At 42.6% G+C, this 21872-nt stretch overlaps 1 protein-coding gene across 2 annotated transcripts in view; it reads right to left on the reverse strand.

Annotated features, from left to right (window-relative positions):
- fbln1 (fibulin 1) overlaps positions 1–21872 on the reverse strand; it is a 35750-nt gene that overhangs the window by 12652 nt on the left and 1226 nt on the right. The window contains exons 2-15 of one of the 2 annotated variants that reach the window (XM_035156462.2): positions 18971–19079; positions 14734–14863; positions 11898–12057; positions 11156–11218; positions 10959–11045; positions 10670–10807; positions 10096–10233; positions 9405–9548; positions 9172–9297; positions 7542–7667; positions 6765–6884; positions 6159–6290; positions 5929–6052; positions 697–842 (exon numbers count right to left, since the gene is read on the reverse strand). In XM_035156462.2, the coding sequence (XP_035012353.1) occupies positions 697–842; positions 5929–6052; positions 6159–6290; positions 6765–6884; positions 7542–7667; positions 9172–9297; positions 9405–9548; positions 10096–10233; positions 10670–10807; positions 10959–11045; positions 11156–11218; positions 11898–12057; positions 14734–14863; positions 18971–19079 (1743 nt within the window). Of the gene's footprint in view, positions 1–696; positions 843–3267; positions 5356–5928; positions 6053–6158; positions 6291–6764; positions 6885–7541; positions 7668–9171; positions 9298–9404; positions 9549–10095; positions 10234–10669; positions 10808–10958; positions 11046–11155; positions 11219–11897; positions 12058–14733; positions 14864–18970; positions 19080–21872 lie in introns of those variants that run through there. The other variant, XM_035156463.1, reaches the window with a different exon arrangement.

Genomic DNA, 21872 nt, shown 5'->3' on the forward strand with positions numbered 1-21872 from the left:
GGTGCAGGTGAGGGTGCTCTCCCAGCCCCCTCACCTCCACAACATGTTTCTGTTCTAGTTTGACTCATCCCGTTTGAGCAGGCCTTGGTAGATGAAACCAAGAAGCAGGACACAATGACTAAAATGGATTTGCTCTCTGCTTTTTGATTTTTTTAAGCAGATTGCTGTTAATAGAGATTAGCCAAAATGTCATCTGGATCTGAAACACCTACAAAATGTATCGCTGTTTGTGTTTTATGCTGAGAAGCATTTGACTCACACCGACTCTGCATCTCATGTTGTGAGTCAGGCTGTAAACAGTGTTTCTCAAATGGAAGACGTCTTGGTCCAGATATCGGCTGTTTACACAGAAAGCCCTAAAATATTGAGTTTGACTCACGACTGACTCAAGATTCATAATTGCGTACCCAACAAATATGAGGGTAGTATAAATCTTTTCTACAAACTCTTTACAGAAAACGTTAACAAAAGTAAATAAAAAAAATTTTAATCTATGTGCTTGGAACCTGTCGAGGGTTCACCCTACTTCCTGCCCGATGTTAACTGGGATTAGCTCCAGCTCATTCCTGCGACCCTCAAAGGATAAACAGCATAGATAATGTTTGGATGGATGGATGGCTTTTTTTGACACTTTTGCTGTCCATTTAGATCATACCAAGACTTTTGTATCACCATTTGAAAATGTCCTGTACCTACCCTCTGGCTTTGTGAACTCTCTGAACGTGGGCAAGGAGATGATGGTGTGGGACACTGAGTGTGCAGGGTCCAGGGCACAGGCAACATCAGTGGGCTGACAGGACTTTATACAGCGAATGATGTCAGAGCGCTCAAGCCTTGCTGCCCTAAAGGGGAGAACGAACACACACACACAAAACAAAAAGAAAAACACAAATACACACATGGCTTTTGACCTTTAGGCAATGTCCATACAAGCATTTGGTTTCTAAAGCTCACAATAACAGGGCATCATTGGGAGCAGCCCGCCGCGTAATCAAGAATGCTTTGGGCCAACTCCAAACGTTCACTATACAAACAATATCTCAACAAGACAGAATGGATACTGGATATAGCGGTCGACATCAAAAAAACAATGTGTGTGGTTTGGAAGAATAATAAACCAACAAATAATGGCCAAAGCTCGTGCCAAAGCCAAACTTCGTAGCTTGTGGAGACTCACGCTGCCATTGATGCACTGTTGCAAGCTGTGTGGGAATGAATTACTGCACTCACAGAGAATGATCCACAACCTGCTCAGGAAAATATTTGGATTTGCTGAGCATCCCCGGCTTCACATCAGATAATCTCTTGAGGAGGATTTATGGGGCAAGGGAGTGTTCTAAAAGTCTCTTAAATTGTGAGCAACATGACTAGACAACTCCCCAGCCTTTCCCCAGGGCAGCTCTCATCCTATTATTTAGGGCTTTGTTTATTCCACAGACTAATCAGTGACAGGTTGGAGGGAATGAAGGGCCTCTGCTGGCTCCTACAGCTAACGCCACCTGAAGTATCGCTATTCACTACCTGTCTGCTGCATAAGACTCTGAGAGAGGTTTGTAAGGCATTTAACAACCTCGTAAATCAAGGGCTTGTCTTCGAAACGACGAGGAACTTGTGCTCATGAGAAGACTTTTGAAACTATTTAAAAGCCTTTGACTTTGACATCCAAGATATTTAATTGAAGTTTGGTCTTTACAAAGGAGACAAATCAGTGCATGGTTCAACTTGGTTATGAAAACTGCCAGGTTGCCATGTATGAGTCCAGTAAATGTGCATGGCAGCCATGTAGCCGCACTGTGAGTCATGGGCCGTGGATCTCTGGCGCTCCTCAGGGGACCTATAGGCTGCAGCTGAAAGCCCAGGCCCGGCTTGAGTTGCAGGGCTCCTTTCATGGAGAGCGAGGAGAGAAGCCCCTGACAAAAAGTCAAGCCACCACTGGGTAGGGGCTTGTAATTAGCAATTAGCGGGTGGGTCCAAGTTTTGCTTTGGCCCAGGCCAAACCCACAAAATGTTCTCCTAGTTTATAATACCACGGCCTGAGCTGCAGAAAGACTCGAGCAGGACTCTAGAGGATGAGGTGAAAGCTCTGTTGAGGTACAGAGTAGATTTACGAGAAGATAATGACCCAGGGTGAACTGCCCCCTTACACACAGATGGGCACTTCAAAGAAGGGGCAGCAAGTGGAGCTAATTACAGATCCATGTGCTTATTAATGTGTGCATATATCTACATCAAAAAGTTGCCTGTATGTGTGTGTTTATGTTCAGTTGTGCATGTATGCCCTTGTGCATGCAAACATGCTTGTGTACATGTGTGTGTGTGTATGGGTGCATGCATGCATGCACATGTGCATGTCTTCTTCATCTCCCCATGCCTCACGTGGCCCAGCCCAGGAGAAAAACCCCAATACTTTCAGACCAGAAAGAAAAACAGACTTTTTGGATGAAAGTCCTCTGGTCAAGCGTACGGCCTTTTATTTTTTTTGGTAATTATTATTTATAGTCAGCACATTGATAACGCCCCAACAAAAACACTGCAGGGCATCATTCATTCTGTGCGCGGTGATGTTGCTGCACCACAAATTGTTCAGACCACCGGCCAGAGCCCAGAGCCCCATAACTCAATGTCAAAGGGGAGGAAAAAACCTCCTGCGCGCCACTATGTTCTTATTTTAAGGATATCCCCACTAGGGACCAAGTGCATCCTTACTGGCCTGACAGCTCAGGACAGGAGGAACCTAGGACATCTGAATTTACAGTTATTATAAGCCACAGCCCTCAGGCAGCAGCCTCACAGCATGTCAGACTATTTATACTCTCTCCTGCTGGTGCACATTTCCCGCTCCTTTGCCACTGCATCCCATCGTGTGTCACATACTCAGCCTTCATTTGGATTATCTGTCTGCTTTGGGGTTTACACCCGCAGTATGCAGTGGAAATCTGTGCATTTCACATTAAGCCCAAAATGTAATAAGAGCTAAAGAGAAGTGCATAAAAATAACTAACAGAAAGAAAGATATATTTGCGGTGCAAGGTAAGTGGCGTTTGGAAAGTGGTATCACTGCGTTAAAAGGCTTTTGACTGAAATTTGGAGGTGTGGAATTACCTAATGGACTTTACAAGTAGTGATATTTGAGCCCATATAGTACATAACTGAAGTCATAGGCAGGATATTTTACTTTTTGTTTCTTGTACAAACATTACTGATACAGGAAATGTTTAATTGGGAAACATTAATAACCTATTAATGACTACATCATTATTAATTCAGTTGTGGTCCAACATTAGTATGTTTATTCAATGTGTATTAAAAGAGCTTATTTTTCTTCAGATATTTTGAATCGGATCATAGTTTAAAACTTTAAATATATGCATTACAAGATATTTTCATGACTCATTAAATTTCCTCATCACTGTAGCCGTTGGAATAATAGTAACATGAAACTATGCGAGGCCGTCTTCATGCCTCCATCTATGCCGTAGCCTCACATTCCAGCTGATCGCCTTTGCTGTATTTGATTAAAACCCCAGAATGTACCATTATCAAGGACTGGATTTGACTGGAACATGTGTTATTTCAATTTCAATTTTAATAGAAAACTGTTCATCCAGCACATAAACCATAAAATACTGCAAACGTCATATTTTATCATGCGACCATCATCAAATTACACTCAGTTGTCGGCAGACTTAGGTCAGTACCATTTTAAAAGTTACCCTGCCCTAGAACTCCACCTAGCGGCCATCATGGTGCCTTACCTCCAGAATACATTCACTTCGGCGTCATTTTTTACTACTGAATAAGGCTCCTTAAGTCTAGTGTTAAAAAAGTTGATTATGTAATATACTACATTAATAAAAATGAGATGAATTATTGTACTTTATATGCACTCTTAAAAATGATGTGTCATCTTAAATTTAAGTTTAATATGGGATCAATTCATATTTGTTTTAATTTCAGAAAAGCTCGGACTTTCTTTGCATAAAATCTAGTTTTGAGGACTACAGGAAGTCGCTGTTAACATTCAAGAAATAATCCGACATACAAACACCCCAAATAACAGATTCAAAGAACAAATCAGATGTTGATTTTACTCTTTGGTTTTTGAATTGATAAAATGAGATATGTTCATCAGAGAGCTCTGGAGGAGCTGGTCGGTGGATTTAGTTCGTTGTTAAGAGTCTTCATGCTAAGCTAGGTTAGCCAGCTGCTGGTGGTAGCTTCATACTCACATTAAAGACATGAGAGTGTTGTTTTTAAATCTAAATCTAGATGAAGTAAGTGAATACTATATTTGCCAAAATATGAAACTATTCTCAAAATCCATGTTTACATATTGGTGGATAAAATTGTTGATTTAAAGGTGACAACATGATTTCCAGATAAGAAGGAATATAGGGGCTTTTAGACAGTTTGGGCTCAATTAGGACATCAGTGGAGATTATACTTACTAGATCTGTAACCTCTGCCTATCACTGCCTGTCGATTCAGCCCCTTCACCACCCTAGCTTCCACCTGTAGGCTTTGACATGGGGGTTATATATATTTGCTTATCACTCTCCATTATAGCTATGTCATCATATATGCGGAAGTGATGAAGTCGGAGCCTTGATGCCAAACTCTATGTGCTGCTGCTGCTGCTGCAATAAACATTTCAAACTGAGCTGTCTGGCTGAAGTGGAATAAATCCATGAATGAGAGAATCGAGTGATGTTGAATTATAAAGTTAATTACTTATCACTGATTGGAAATCATGTTTTATATTTAACTGCATACAGTATATTTCTGCCATCAATTATATGTTACAATGCAGCCTAGACTGTATCACCTTGCTATGCTATCAATATACCGGCTGTTAATTTTGCATGTCTTTCATTGAGGATAAACTTGTGTTTTTTTCCATGAGACAATCCATTTAAAAAGGACACATCTTTTTGAAGAGTGTAGTAACTGGTGTGTCCCTGTTTAACACCTGTCTACTCTAGTAGGCGGTTGTAAGGTACTCTGGGCTCCTCCTGGGTAACAAACACCAGCACTTTGGCCAGGTACGTGCTGACCATGCCGTAGCGACGTAGCCTCAGCTCCAGGGACAGATTAAAGTCATGCGGCTTGTTGATGAGCTTCGCCACCGACATTACACCGCCGGAGGGCACCTGCTCCGTCTTGAAGAAACCGTCCTCGTTGCCAGCGGTGATAGCGATCTGGACGTCATCGCCTGGCGCAGTGTTAGAGGGGCCCATGCGGAAGATGTTGGTGAAGACGGGAATGTTGGTGGGGAACGTGAGGTAGTAGTAGGTTATTCTCAGCGGCATGGCCAGGCACTCGCCAGACTCATTGCAAAGCAAGCGTTCACATCGACTGCAAAAAGAAAAGGGGGTGGGGGGGAGGCAGGGGCAGGACGAGACAGAACAAAACAGGCACAGGGAGAAAGAGAGAAAGAGAGAAAGAGAGACCGGGTGTAAGTTTCATTTGCCGTGCATGGCATGCAGTGGAGGGACATCAGTCTCAGCAGCCGTACAGGCCAGTCATGGTGCCCTCTGTGGGATCATGCAAGACGCTCTATCACTGGTGCCTCCAAACAAGGCTGGGCATCCCAGCCTCTACTGAATCTGAGCCAAAATGGAGGCTGGATAAATATCCATATGCATCATTCTAAAAAAACAAATCATGCTACAGCCAATAATCTTTCCTGAAGTCATTCCAGCATGACATGCAGCGCCTTGACCCATACGTATGAATAAACAGCCTGATTTAATTATCCCTGTACTCAGAGCTGTTACCATGGTGACCATACAGACATGGATCTTGCTCTGTGAGTGTTTGTGTGTCTATTAACTCGATTCCTTTAAATCAAACACATTAATTCCCCAGACAGACGATAAATTCAAAGTTGTGTCCTGTGCAACAGAGACAAAATTCAGGTTGACTCACGTTTCTCCAGCACGCCGGTAGTTGCTTGGACACTCGAAGGACAAGCATCTGAATCCTCCCTGCACATTAAAGCAGCTCTGGTTCTCCCCACATGTGTGAGTTCCCGCCGCGCATTCGTCAATATCTGAGAGAGAAAAACACACCAAAATGTTATTTGGAAACATTCATAAAAATGAACACACAGTCAGACTGCAGCCATCACGTCTAGCGGTGAGTTAAAGACAGCTCACCCTGACAGCTGCGCCCGTTGAGTGCCAGGGTGTAGCCAGTGACGGGACAGGAACAGTGGAAGCTGCCAGGGCTGTTGTGACAGCGAAAGGAGCAGATATGACCTCCAGTGGGCAGAGCGCACTCATCAATGTCTAGAGAGGTGACAGAAATAAATAAATAAATAAAGTTATACCAGAGAAAACAATACATCCTTAAATGAAGGAAGTAAAACTAGTTAACTTAGGTTCAGGACCACACCTTTTAATACCTGTCAAGCCCACATATACCTGGTCAACCCATCAGGCTCTGTTTGTGTCAGATTTCTCCACCCACCCATCCTTTCCCTTGCCTTCATCTATTCATCCTCCTCTACCTCATCCCTGCCTCTGCTCATCCCCACTCTCATCCGGGGGATCTCCCTCAACATCAATTCATCTTTCCACCATAGCGAACTCATCAATCCCAGTAAAATCCTTTATTACACTTTTGTGCCTTGGTCCTTGCTGGTGAAACAGGCAATCGTTGGTTGATGATAAATCACAGTGTATATATATCGACACATGGAAACCGGCTGCACTTCCAGAATCGTATTCACCTAGGTGCCTGTTAAAATGCGTCCACTTTACCTTCACAAGTCATGCCATCGATGTCACTGAGCTGGAATCCACGGCGACAGTAACACTGGTACGAGCCATGCACGTTGGCACACTCCTGACTGCATGGGTTGCTCTCACATTCGTTCAGATCTAGAGAAAAGGTTATCACAGAGCAATATGAACCTCTGGAAACAACTGTACCATGTCCTTAGGAATATGTAAAAAAGTAAACAGTTGCATGCACAGTTATACACTTTGTTTGGATGTGAGCTGGTTCCTGAGGATGTGCTTACACTGAACAGATGGTGGAGGATACAAGAGGATGTGTTTTTCCAAGGGTAACAACCTCAAATGGGGTTTTGTAAAAAAAAAAAAACAGTACAGTACACCCACTTGTAGGTAACAGGTAACCACACAGGGCTCACTCCTGCACATGGTTAATTTGCAAAGTGGGCTACGAAACAGCCTTGTACCATGCGTACGATTCTAGGAGACTAATTATAATGTAAAGAACTTTATATCATGCACAATTACGACATCACAGACAGGTAAATTAATTTGGAGGATGTTTTGGTTCAAAACACCATGTATCTTTAACACACACTCCAGAAGCAATTGGAGGTTATGTGTGCTGCTTAAGGACACTTCAAAATGTGGACAGGGGCAAATAATCAAACCACCTTGACATGCTGACCCACACATCCACCTCATTTCCTACATTTGGTGTAACACTGTCAATATGTACAGTATGCAGAGCACATGCTGTATGTGAACTGTTGCAATCATCCGTATCTGAGAATGACTTACCGTCACAATTCCTGCCGTCAGCGCCGAGCTTGAACCCTGTCGTGCAGCTGCACTTGTAGGACCCCAGACTGTTCTCACACTTGTGAGCACACAGGCGGCCTGGGTAGTGCCTGCATTCATTAATATCTGAAACACAAAGTGGAAACACCCCACAGTCAGTTAATGAAATGGTAAAATAGATAATTTTCCTGGCACACATTTAGACTTGTCGAAACAGGAAAAGCACAGGTAGAGTTAATAATGTTAATGACGGCTGGATGCATTCCATTCAGACGAGCTCTGGCTTTGACAAACTGACATGGTTTGATTTGGTACTTAATGGAGTGGTGTGTGTGTGTGTGTGTGTGTGTTTGTGTGCAACAAACCAAATTGGTGGGAACATCTGAATATCTTTGACCACGTTTCCCCTTGTGTCTCTCTGTTCTTCCTCGTATGTCTCTACGTTGTGTGTGTGTGTGTGGCTCATGGCTCATCAGTCTCCAGTCCTGCCTCCTCATTACCTGGTTAAGCCCTCTCCACCTCCTCCTCCTCACCACACACCTGCTTCCCATCTACAATAAACCCTGCAGTGTATTTAAACCCTGGCTCTTGGCTAGATTGTCTGCTCACCATCAGAGCTAGTTAGAGTTAGAGAATTCAAGTTTTCAGTTTGCGTATCTATGTTTTCTTGCAATTTTAATACTTTGTCCTTTTTTGCCAAGTGTTTTGCTGATCACTGCCTCACCAGCCTGTTCACTGCCAAGTCAAACTGCCTTCACCTCTGCTCATCCACCAACTTCACTTACCTGCCACCTCCCTCCTCACCGAACTTACCTGTTTTTTGGGGGCACAATAAAACCTATTTATCCTGCTCCTGTGTTTGCTGTGCTGCACTTGGCTCCAGTAAAGGAAATTGTAACGGTATCACTAGATGATCATATCTGAGAGTTGATCCCTCTTATATCAAGGTCAATATGGTCTAAAAAGACCACGATATATCCAGAAATGATAGACAATCCAAAGATTAGATTTAATCTGAAAATAATTCCCGATCATGTGACATTATATAAATAACATCATGAAGAATTCACTATGAATTCAAGAAATGACGGCATGCATTGTTCAAAATGCTCCTTGTCAAGGTATCTCTGCATCATATGGGACTATAGATAGAGGTCATATGGTAGGAATATGATGTCATCATGACATCATTATGAAGTCAGAAGATGGCATCATATAGTGTAGGAATGTAACCAATAAGATATAGAGTTTATTAAGATTAACCAATCATTCGTCATATGGTTTTAATGACTTCATGATGACATTATAAAATTGCATTGTAATAATATAAAAACTTTATTATTGCCTGATGGGGTTATTTACAACGTGTGCAGGGTATAGATTGTCTCTGTGATACTTTTGATTTACACCTGTGCTTTTTCTGCCTTAACAAGTCAAAATGTGCTCTTATATAAAAAATGTCTTATACAGATTCTAACCAGTCAACCAAAATTGGTAAACAGCGTTCGACTTACAATTGGCTGCAGGGATAAGAGGTATGGATGGATGGATGTTTCACTTGCATGCAGAGAATGTACTTTGGACTGAGCTACCATGTAAAACCATCAGACAAGATCTACTGGTTCCTTACCCTCGCATGTGCGGCTCATGCTGTTGAAGATGTAGCCACTCCCACACTCACAGCGGTACGAGCCCACCAGGTTGATACAACCATGACCTGAACAGACCTCCTCAGGGCCCTTACACTCATCTATATCTGCAGACAGGAATGTACAGTAAGCAGCAGAGAATACATGCATGATGTGCACCGGTAGGTTACTATGATGCTTTTGTATCTAGGGATGACAAGTTGCTAAGCCGTACCAACACAGCGTGTGCCCTCTTCGTTAAGGTGGTACCCCCGACCACAGTTCACAGAGTTCCTCTGGCAGATGTAGGAGCCAACTGTGTTGATACAGACCTGTCCTCTGTTGCATGGACTGGTGTGGCTAACACATTCATTGATATCTGAAAAAAAGATTGTTTATAATATTATTATTTATTATGTTAAATTATGAAATTATGAAGATAGTGTCATGTAAGAGGAGGTAGAGATCCACAAAGAATTATCACCTCCGTCATGGACGTTATGTTATCGTCTGCTTTGGCTTGTTAGCAGAATTACACGAAAACTACTCAACCTATTTCCGTGAAATTTTGAAGGGGTGACCCAAGAAAGAATCCATCCAATTTTGGTGCAATTCCAAATCAGGGTTGGATCCAGAATTTTTCTATTACTTTCTTTGCATTGCAAGAAAGGGTAGAATAATTTGTGGATCTTGATGGATAAAATGTTTAGGTCACTGATATTAAAGAGTGTGTGAAATTTGGTGTAGATCCAAATAAAAATCTGGATGTAGTGAATTTAAATGGGGTGTCCTGAGGGGACTGTGGAGCCTTGGCGGAGGTCTGTACTCTCTAGTGTCTAGTTATGATAATGCAATGCAGATATATGTCTCCACAGCTCTGGATGGGACACCTCTACACTGTCATTTGTTATGGTGCAGATTTTTACCACTGCAGTGGCCCAGGGCATCCTGGATGAAGCCAACCGCACACTTGACCGTGGGAAGACAACGGAACGACCCCTGGCTGTTTTGGCACTCAAACTCTGGGCCGCAGTTATGGAGACCAGCCTCGCACTCGTCAATATCTGGATGACGACATCACAGCAGAATTATTATTGAACACGCACTGAGAAAACCTGCAAACACTAAACTCATGCATATTATCCATGTTCAGGCTACATGTGTTGTAGATTATAGGGACATTATTTATATACATCACTTCCTGAACTGCTACTCCTGCAACAGAATCATTCTCCTACTTTGCACCCTGTTCATGAAACAACCTCCAGAATCTGATGTATTTCTCTGAAGCTATGATTAGTGTCTCTAAAGTGTGTAAATACTATCCCTAAACTGTTGTTTGTTTGTAACCTGCTCTATTTTCCTTAGTCATTGTCTGAGTTATGCTTCATATTTATATTTTGTAACCTTGAAATGGTCAGTGCTATCTTTGCTTGGTCTCCCTTATACCAAGTTAAATAAAGGTTAGATTAAAAAAATAAATAGATGCATTAAACTGACCCTTGCAGTTGTTGTTGTCAGTGAGTTCATAGCCAGTTCCACAGCTGACCTCTCTCTGGCACCGGAATGAGCCCTCTTTGTTGATGCATCGCTCTCCTGCCCGACAGTTACTGGCTCCCAGCAGACACTCGTTTATATCTGAGAGGAGAGGAGTAAATAATCTATTGCACATATATTCTATAAACATTATTGGTAAGTGTGCTCCACCTAACTTCCTTATCACACCAATCAAAATCTCCTCTAAGCAGTCTGACTATTAAAATATAAAAATAACTTAGAAGAGTCTTACCGTCACAGCTCTTCCCATCTGGTTTGAGTTTGTAGCCTTTCAAACAGGCACACGTGTTGTTGCCGACACAGACATGAGCACATTTCCCTGAACAAGCAACACAAACAGGCTCATAACTGATCACATTATTTTTCAAGGTTAAGCCAGTTAAAGTAAATGTGAAAGCTTATATAGCGATTTGGTTTATTATACTGTACCGTCACACTGGTCGGTTAGTATTGAATTATCTCCATTTTCATTGGTTGCATCCTTGTTTGGTACTGTGTGACAGAAACATAAAGAATGGTTATACACACGCCCACATCTTAACATCATTTTTTATAAATAGAGCTTGAAATCACAACTTTATTTCCTCCAAAAAAAAATTGCAAATAATGACAAGTTTTTCAAATTAATAATCCGGGGACTTATTTTTGAATGGACAATAAATTACTTGCTTATAATGCAAAACATAGTCACGGAGCCAAATGTTCATGTCAAGATGCTAATTAATAAATTAGACAGCATCAAATTAATATCCTGCCTAAAATCGATCACAGTCCAAACACATACAGATTAGGATGAATTAGAATGAATTAGAGACTCTGAATTGTGGCTACACTGACGACCTCTCCAGGGTTTACCTCGCCTCGCGCCCAATTTCAGCTCTCAAAGTATTATAGATGGTGGATGGATTTTCAGTGAAAATTAAAAGGCAATGACCACATACAGCCACCAGGGGACAGCGTGGGCTTTTGTTTAACAAGACAAGTGGCGCTCTGATTTCTCCATCTCATTTTTCTTATGTCTTATATGAATCCTCCAATATTTTGAGAAAGTGAATGTGGTGATGCACAGGCTTTCTCTCACTGGATTCTGTTTTTATACCAAATCCACATAATCTGCTTTCATTCAAACAAACATGAGGAAAAACTGCACGATAGTTTATTTTTCACCCACACTCTGTTTGTGCTGTTGGTGCTGTCTGGTTATCTGAGGCTCCCTCCATGCAGCAGGCCCGGGACACCAGGCCACACTGGTAGCCCACAGACAGGCTGTTATCACATGGTAGGCCCTGCTCCTGGGTCGTCTTCCCCAGAAGACAACAGTCGCAGCACATCTACAGAAAAGAGAAAACATTACAATCCAATGCTGTGTTAGACGGCATGGGAGCACAGACAGGTGCATTTAAAAAATGTAAAAGAACAGAAAGAAGGGGAAAAAACACTCAATCCAAAACGGATGTAGCAGGGGAAGTGAAAGCCAAAATGTAGACAGGGGGGAAAAATTGTGGGATGAGATTTTGGTAAAATACTGTAGTTAGACAAGTAGACTTTTAGAATGATGAATGAGGATGAGGTGATTCAGACAGTCAGACACTCAAGCTGAATGATAAGACACCTGACAGGCTTCAGGCAGATGGACAGACGGACGGACAGGCAGACAGACGGACGGACAGGCGAGATCGGCAGAAAGTCCCTAACAAAGACGGACAGGCAAACAGTAATGAGATGATCGTCATCCCCTCTGGCTGAGGCCCGCTCAATCAATCATTACAGCAGCCCGGTAATGTCAGGAGAGGGGGGGGGTGTGCGGTGCAGAGTGTGGAGAATGGGTGTGTTGTTTCACTTTGGGCAATGAGAGTATATTAAGTGAAATCTGACAGTCTGTGGTGTGAGTGTGTTGTAATTGCAGTGATTGCAAGACTGAACACATGCCACACAAAGATTGAGTTTTAACTGCAACTCTCTGTGTGTGTGTGTGTGTGTGTGTGTGTGTGTGTGTGTGTGTGTGTGTGTGTGTGTGTGTGTGTGTGTGTGTGTGTGTGTGTGTGTGTGTGTGTGTGTCTTGACACCGTCCTAAAAGACATTCAGGACAGGTTTTTAAAAAAGCTGCATCTATCCAAATAGCTGGATAAAGTCCAGTGATAGACATGTAATCACTATAGACTATAATCACATAGTTTACTGAATCAGGACTTGTCAAGCTTAGAGTACTAGATGAAATGCAGTAAATACATTTAAAGGTGTGGAAAAAAAAACTAGAATCAATATTTTCATAATGCAACTAACTATGTATAATATGAAAGGTGTTGACTTTAGTGACTCTGCTGATTCCCCTCAGCCCTACAGAGTTGTTGCATCTATCAGGTCATTGGTTTGGTTCCCCAGCCTCACTCCTGCAGACAGGTGAAGTTCGCAACTACCTTCTTCAGCCAAATACTTTATGTGGAAACAGCTAAAAAGGAAAATAGATAGTGGACTTTGATTCTTTTTGATTTCATTCAATCCAATGCTGATGCTGCCCTGTATCAGCTGGATGAGTAAATAGAGAAATGTTTGCTAACAAGGTGACCATACCAGCATCAAGGCGATGTTAAGTGTTTACACTGCCCCCAAGTGGCCAAAAATCTTGCGACTAAAACTTACATTTGAACACATTCACCCAATTTGCTTTAGCCTACATACCAAGCACGAGCCTGGATACAGCTAGCATAGCATGTAGAAAGGAAGTAAGAGTGACTACATCTTCTTACTAGCATCTGTAAGGCTCAGTGACCACTGTTGTTTGTGCACAGGCTGTTGTTTTAAAGGAGACATATTGTGGTTTTTGCTTTTTTCAATTGTTCTCTTTCCTCTAGTGTGATATATAAGATTTCTGTGTATGTAAAAAGTTTAAAAAGCCCAAAGTCCATGGTAAAGGGAGCTCCTCTTCCCCACAGAAAAAAACTGCCCCTAAGACGCCCTCGTCAGAAGTCCAACCAATACTTCTGGTGTCACGTGACATCCCATAATGAGACATTGCCGGTATATTTGGCAGGCATTGCAACGTCTTCTTTAAAATCCATGTCCAGTAAAAACAGGTTGTAGTTTGTACACTTAAATTCTATATAGACTTGCTGTTTCTCTCTGCTTCCAGTCTAAAGCCTGAGCTCAACTAAGCTCACCATCTTCAGCTCCATGGGTATGGCACAGACTTATTGAACTCTTGACAAGGGAGCAAACTATAGGTAAATTCACTAAAATGTTGAATATTTCTAAGGATTTTTTACATTTTCTAAGATGATAAAATCTCCTATTGGGGAGAAAGAAGCCCATTGAGGGTTAGGTAGAGAATATATATTTTTAATATGATGTAATAAGTTATATAATATAATTATATAACAAGTTGGGGGAAACTGTCTCCTTCTTTTCTGTAAACCCTTTGTTATACTCTCCTTACCTGAGCTTGTTTATGAGCCATTATCTGCACTTTACAGGCGATCAAGTGAAGACAAGCTGCCCCCGCTGACAATTACCTCATCCTGTCAAGAAAAACGCACCAACTCGCCTCATTGCCTCTCCAAATTTCATGAAACATTTATCTCCAAGATGTGTTGATGTGCTGCGTGTTGTGAAAATAAAGAGGCACAAAGAGGGGATTATTTGAAAAAGGGAAGAAAAAAAAAGCATAGAAAGGCCAAAAAAGTGCTTTGTGAGCCCGGGGAAGATTCGAGAGTCTGAATTTATAATCCATCTGACAGCAACAAGCTCCATTCTGCCGTGGAGTGACATGCCTCATCCTGCTCCTGGCACACACGCACACACACACAGACACACACATACGTGCACACAAAAACACAATCAGATCATCAATCATTTGCCTCCAATCTAGCTGTCCAGCAGAATAGTGTGCATTGATTGAGTGGAGGAGGGTTTTTTGGTGCACACAGCAGTTTGAATCCATCTTGTTGTCTCTGTTTATAGTGTTTAATGTTAGAAAGACACACACACAAACACACACACACACAACAGACCTTTGTCGTCTTGGTCTCGCAGGTGCGGCTGAATAAAGAGTCACAGGATCCTTGGTCTTTGGCCACATTGATACCAGTGGTGCACATGTTATCCTCGAGCACTGTCACACAGCACTGCTCCTGCACTATCCTGTCAGCAGGAAGAAAATAACACAAAACACAGGTGGTGCATTTATTCTCAGCTCCCTCAGCGCAGTATGAACAATAACAAAAAATAGAGGCGACAAAAAATGTTTGTGAAAAGACAAATGAAGCAGTAAAATAGATTTATAATGAAAATTTGAGTGATCAATTATGATGTTATACGATGGAAACAATTGTGATATAATGAATAACTGAGCCACGTTTCCTCCTTTCCTCAGTCTTACATTCTTCATTCACAACTCAAAAAAGCAATTAATCATTTGAGTAACGTGGCCCCCACAGGTGGGAGTAACAATTAATAACTGGAAGGGATGAAAATGTTAGTGTAGATGATTGAAAAGTAGAGTGGTAAATTGTCATCTGATTAGATAAATTTGATTGACATTTCATCTGAGACAGTGTTGCTGAGATAATCACCTGGACTGTGTTGTTTACTACAGTCGACCACTCATCATTTACAAGACCAAACTGACATGAATTGTTTCACAGCAACAAATTTGGTATTTTGACCAGCAGCGCCATCTTGGTTTTCTGAATCCAGAATAATTATAGTTAGAGGAGCAGGGGGTGGGACTGACCCAAAGCTTGTGTACACACCCACATACGACCTGCACCCATTGGACAGTATTACCTGTCAATCACGACGGTATTCATGCCCAAATGCAGTCTGTGCTTTATCTTCAAATTTACTCGAAATGGGATCATTATTTCCAAAATCATGCTGTGTTGAAGAAGACTTGAAACTAGCAATTGAGACCATCAACTCCTTAGGAAAATCTGTACTGATGTTTAAAACAAATGAGACTTCTATAGAACTGAGTAATCAGATGTTGCCAAATTAACAGTTTGAATCAAACCAGCTTTAAATTTATTAAATTACTTGACCGTTTAAAATACCCTTCTTTTTATTTAAGTCCAGAACTTGAAAGTCAAAACTGCTCCACCCTATGAAAATCTGCACAAACACTGCTGGCCAAACTCTTGAGAAACTGCATGACTCAGCCTGCCACAATCACATTTTATAACATTGTGTCTGACTACAATGTTTTGAGCAGTGAATATGAATCAAAGCACTGTTTTATGCACCAGTTGATCCTAAAATTAAAATGGAACTTAATCCTAGATCCCAATTGGACAATTCGGTCTTTTGTGGATGTAATTTGATGTAAAATGTATTTGTCCTTTGTTTTTCCTGTCTTAATAGTTGACAATGACAATTTTCAATAAAGTATGAATCAGTCAGTCCGTCAATCAATTTCTTATCCATTTTCATTGCTCTTTTTTGTGTGGCTTCCACTCCTCATGCAGTGCAACACAACAGTGCCTTTCAGTGCAGCCCATTAAAATGAGCCCTGAGGCGAGCCTGATGGGGGATCTCAAAGTTGTCCCAGTAAAAACCTCTTCATGGATGAGTGGGATGTGAAAGTCCCGTAAGGATTCAGTGGAGGTGTATTTTTGTTTTGCAGCACTGACATCACCGGGTTGAATCTGGGTTGAGCAGCTCTCCCTGAGGCCTTTGTTCTGTTGTTTCAGACCAGAGTTAACACTTCCCGGATTTACCTCCACATGTCCTTACTCATGGTGGGACTTTGGGTATTACAAAACACTCCTTGCTTGCTCACTTTTTTTTTTTTGTTGCTTTTATCTTGCATATTTGTTAGATTTTAATATTTTGAATAGTGTGTTATGTACATGATACCTTGCTGTTGTAAGACAGGGATTTCCCATTTTGGGATAAATTAAGTAAACCTACCTACCTTCCAACCTGGCTGCCTGCCTGCCTGCCTACCAGCCAGCCAGCCTAACTACCTACCTACCTACCTACCTACCTACCTACCCACCCACCTACCTACCTACCTACCTACCTACCTACCTACCTACCTACTTACCTACCTACCAACCTGGCTGCACTGCCTGCCTGCCTACCAGCCAGCCAGCCAGCCTAACTACCTACCTACCTACCTACCCACCCACTCACCTACCTACCTACCTGGCTGCCTGCCTGCCTGCCTGCCTGCCTGCCTGCCTGCCTGCCTGCCTAACTACCTACCTACCTACCAACCTGGCTGCCTGCCTGCCTGCCTACCAGCCAGCCAGCCTAACTACCTACCTACCTACCAACCTGGCTGCCTGCCTGCCTGCCTGCCTGCCTGCCTGCCTACCAGCCAGCCAGCCTAACTACCTACCTACCTACCAACCTGGCTGCCTGCCTGCCTGCCTGCCTACCAGCAGGCCAGCCTAACTACCTACCTACCTACCAACCTGGCTGCTACCGACCAACCAACCAACCAACCAACCAACCAACCATCCTATCCATCCATTCTTAGGACAACCTGTCCTAAGAATGGACCAACAGTTGGTCAGGTCCTAATCATTTCACTGATCCTTTAGAAATCAATGCTAATGTGTTACAGATGGGATTTAGAACATTTGTATTAACATGCTGGTACAGCAAGTACCTTGACGTCTGAGCTCACCGCAAAGAAGAGATCCAAACTGTATATCTCTATAGCGATCAATGAAATACCACATGTTGTAATGTCATGTTAAAATGTCAAATCAATGATCTGTAAGAGGCACAGCCCTTTTACATGAAAGCAGTTCATTTATATTTCGGTTACATCAGACTCCATCGTGTTATCTATTTGCTCTCTGTTGGTGCAGGCCCATCAGTTAAGAGTGTTGCTTTCTTTCTGGCTCGAATCTGTCTCACTGAGACTTTACTGGGAACATTAAAAAAAAAATGCCACCCCCTCACATCTCCTCTGTCATTTCCAACAAGCCTCTTTATCAACTCTTACCAGAAATCTCTTCCCACATAAACTGCTGTGGACCTAGAATTCACGCACATCCCCTCTGCCGAACCTTTTAAGGGCACAGACACGCTCCTGTTTTTCTTTTTCTCTTCTCCCTTTTCTTGCGTACTTTCTTTTCCCCCCTTTGGTGTCTGAAGTAGTCCTTCAGATTTCCTGTTATTGCCTCTCTCTGTCTTCCCTCTATGTCACGTTTCACCTCTGAGGTATTTCCTGGGTTTCGAAACAACCCCTCTTCTGACCCCCTCATTCCCTCCTCACCCTTTTCCACTTCCCAAATACACCCTGCTCCCCCCACAAACCTCTGCCCTCTTCCTCCGCTCTCCCTCACACTATAATTTAGACAAATTTGGGATCACTAAGGGTGGCTACGGTAAATGTGTTTGCCATCAGCGTTCACAGCAGCAGGCCTCTCTGGATTATGGGCCCTGAACCTGTGGCAGGACACCTTCTAGGGTTACCAGCAGGCCTGTTATTATCCCATCACTATTAGTGTTTCCCGCTCTCACGTGAAGTGAATAATGTGCCTGGAGATTTACGGGAGTGAGGTAAAACAATCTCATATTAAGAGCCAACAGAATTTTCCGACCATACAACAGGCCAAATCGCTCTGGGACAATATTGCAAGAGCTACTGTGGTGCAGATAGAAAATAAGTAAGATTTTGATAAAGAGTGAAGCAGTTAATGACTTGTAAATCTGAACTATGCCCCAGGAAAGTCTTCTACTAGAGCACCCTCAGCCTTGTGACGTATAGATTTCTGATCAGAGAGAGCAAAGTATCACATACGCTGTGTCTCAATTCAGGGGTTGCCTCCTTCAGAGGCTGCATTTGAAGACCGATTGTGTCACAATAGCGCGACGAGGATGTTCCGTTTCGAAGGCTCCTCCAAATGCAGGCGACAAATGTGTCCTTTCATCCCTGAGAGACAAAGGCTCCAACAGGTGGACCCTTCCCGGACCAAACTATCCAAGGATTCATTGCACTTTGGTGACGAACAATTTTTCAAAGAGGTAGGTGACCAGATGTCCAAAGTTTGAGTCGGACTTAAGTCACCCTTCAACTCAACCAAACAGCTAATGGTGCACATGCAACAGCACAAAGGGCAGGACGAGCTGGTGACACCGATCACAGCCTCTGCAGAACAAACCAGTCTCCTTTTGGTACAGCCTCCACAGTCTACAAAGACCACCTCCTTTGTGGGCCATGTAGACTGAGTCCTCTGAAGGAGCCGGATCCTGAATTAGGACAAAGCTATATACTTCACAGCACCCGCTTACCTGCATGTGTTTGACGCAGAGATGAGACGGAGGGATGCACAGTCTTCGTTATCATTGCCTCGCTTCTGTCCATCCTTACAGCAGTCCTCTATCGAGACCTGCTCTGCTCCTGCAGACATTGAAAAGAACACAATTTAGGTTTTTGCACATGTGACGTGGTTTAGAAAAGCAATACATTTGTGCACATTTACTTTTGGGACATTTTCATATCTGGTATTATCTCATTTGTCAAGCTGAGGGGACGCCCATAATGACTGTTGGAGACATGCAGGCACACCTGCCTGGATACATGAGGGGGATGAGAGTATGGTTCCATACCCTTTAAACTGTCCATGACTAGATAAGTATATTAAATGGCACAGTCATAAGTATGGTTCAATGTTTTAATGTCTTTACGTAACACATTTCTTTTGGCAAAAATAATTCCTGCTGATTGACGCACTGTTTTCAGTAATTAAGTGATGGTATTTGGAAATCTATCCCAAACAAAAGAGAATCCTCCCAGTGTCCTAAAAGGCAAGTTACATTTTGTTTTCTGAAAGATGAAGAAAGAAAATTCTGAATCTGTTTGGCAATTTTAAACCCCAAAATACCTTTTTTGTGCCAAAGACAGTGATGGATATGTTGTTGCACACGCAAGAGAGGATTTTTTTTTCAAAAACTGGAGCCAAACCAACTCTGTGGTGATCTGGCTGTTTATTCATGTGGATTAGAGAGCGTGGAATTCCTCGACTCTGTAAACAATCAGCTGACGCAATCACATCAAGTACGTTCATTTGCCTGTGGTTTGTGTGATCTGCCAAATTTGAAATAGCTTTGGCAGATCAGACTCTTGACTTTTTTTCTTACCTTAGGCTAAACCCAGGATAAGTTTGCCAAATTGTTATTAACAATAAGTCCCCCGAGAGGAAAAAAAGAGAGAAAACAAACTCGCTGTGAAATAAATTTTGTTGATCCACTGTAATAGAATACGCGATGCTGCTGGTTTCTGACTGAATGTTTTGAATTATTAGGGAAGTGATTGTGTAACGCACTGAATAAATCCATCTGGCTGAGACTCAGCCTCTGCTGCGACACGTCTGGCGTCATGGACTTGAGATGGTTAGATTAGGTAGGGAGGACAAGTGTCTGGGAGAGCAGTCCTCGGCTTTACAGACTCGCTTCTTTGTCCCATAGGGGCAGGAAGGAATTTAATTTTGGCCATTAAATCCAAAGGGAAGAAGAATCAGGAATAGTCATCATCCTAAACAGCTCTATGCACTGATAAACTTCAGAACAACACAGTGCTAGCATTGGAATAAAACCCAGTTTCTCAGAGTAGTTTTCAGGTTTCTATAAACCCAGGTGTGCAGCCCTGAAGTGTGAGTGAGATATGACAACAACTACGTATTTATTAAATTAAGATGTGGGTTTTTCTCTTATGAAAGCGAGTCAGGCTACTTGAAATCAAAGCTACTACACAAAGGACGATTAACCTGGCAGAACGGATTGAGTGCGGACGGAGGATTTATTACTCGGCAGCCACATTAGCTGACTCACTAGCGACTTCTGGAAGTCTGGCACATCCCAGAATCCTCTGGCCAACAAACCTCGTATAACAGCTGGATGAAATGAGATGACATTTTAAAAGCTTTTCACGTGGGTTTACCAAGTAGGCCATCTCTGAGTCTCCCTCTCTCTGTCTGTGAATGTTAAAGACCTGTAAGGTAACACCAAAGAGACTATCACAAAGTATTTTGTTTGCAAAAAGCTGATAATATAACTTTGCAGTGGCTGCCATTAAAGGTGTTAAATGTTGAATACTCTTGTAGAGTAGTTCTCCCATCTCCATTGTGTTTTACCATTATCAGCAACTGGTACTATTTTGCAAAAACACCCTTTTTGTATTAAAACCAGGGAGCAACCTCCCAGATTCCACAAAATAACCAATTCCGGAGAATTTCTCTGCTGGGGCACGCTAAGTATATTTTAAATGACAGGAACAGTTTGTCATGCATGTTAAACTGCTCCCTGGGATGTGTTCTGGGGATTTCTCCCCACAGTAGGTCTCTGCTGATAACTGACTCTAAGCCACTAAGCATCGCAGGGTCATTCCAACGCCACCACTGTCTGCTGCTTTGCAAACCTAAATTCAAAGACCAGAAGTGCTTCTAAAGCTGCGTGGTGCTGTTTTATCAAAAGAGGCAAACCAGGCGCAGCTGCTTCTGCAGTCTAGATACAGTTTGCCACAGTGCTCTGCTGATGCATTGTCTGTCTGGAGACGGCTGATTTCCGTCTTGGATGGCAGTGCTGGTTTGTGAAGGGCCATTCTGTCTTGGCAGAGCAGCACATTGCCTGCCTGCGTCTAGACGCCTCATGTAAACAAGGCTTAATGAGCCCAGTGGTGGAGCTCCACCCAAACAGAGCAGTTGGCCATTCGTCACTACAGAAGTGCATCTCTTATAGGCTGCACTCAAGGCTTTTATTTGGAGGTTTTTCAGTGACATAAAAAGGCTGTCATACACAGGAGGTATCTATCTATCTATCTATCTATCTATCTATCTATCTATTCTATTGTCATATTCCTCCTTAGATCAGGTCTTTATATGATTTACATACACAAGTATCTCTAGGGGCTCTGGTTATGTAACAGGTCAAGCTGACAGCTGACTGAAGTTTACTTCAAACTGACCTTTGACGCGCACAATGAAAGCAGCTTGGAAAAGGGTGGCCCCCACTGACTGTGAAAATTGCCCCATGTGTGACCAGGGAGACCATGAGCCTTTTGGATATGCCTCATCCTATACCTTGGTAACCCTGCTGTGGGCACTCAAGTATAAATCACACCTGTCTGTCTAGACCACCGTGTCCTGGTGAGACAGCGGCCTTTCTGACACTGCATCACAGCATACCAAAGTACTTG

Source organism: Hippoglossus stenolepis, chromosome 5 (genome assembly GCF_022539355.2).
Source record: "Hippoglossus stenolepis isolate QCI-W04-F060 chromosome 5, HSTE1.2, whole genome shotgun sequence".
Lineage (NCBI taxonomy): Eukaryota > Metazoa > Chordata > Actinopteri > Pleuronectiformes > Pleuronectidae > Hippoglossus > Hippoglossus stenolepis.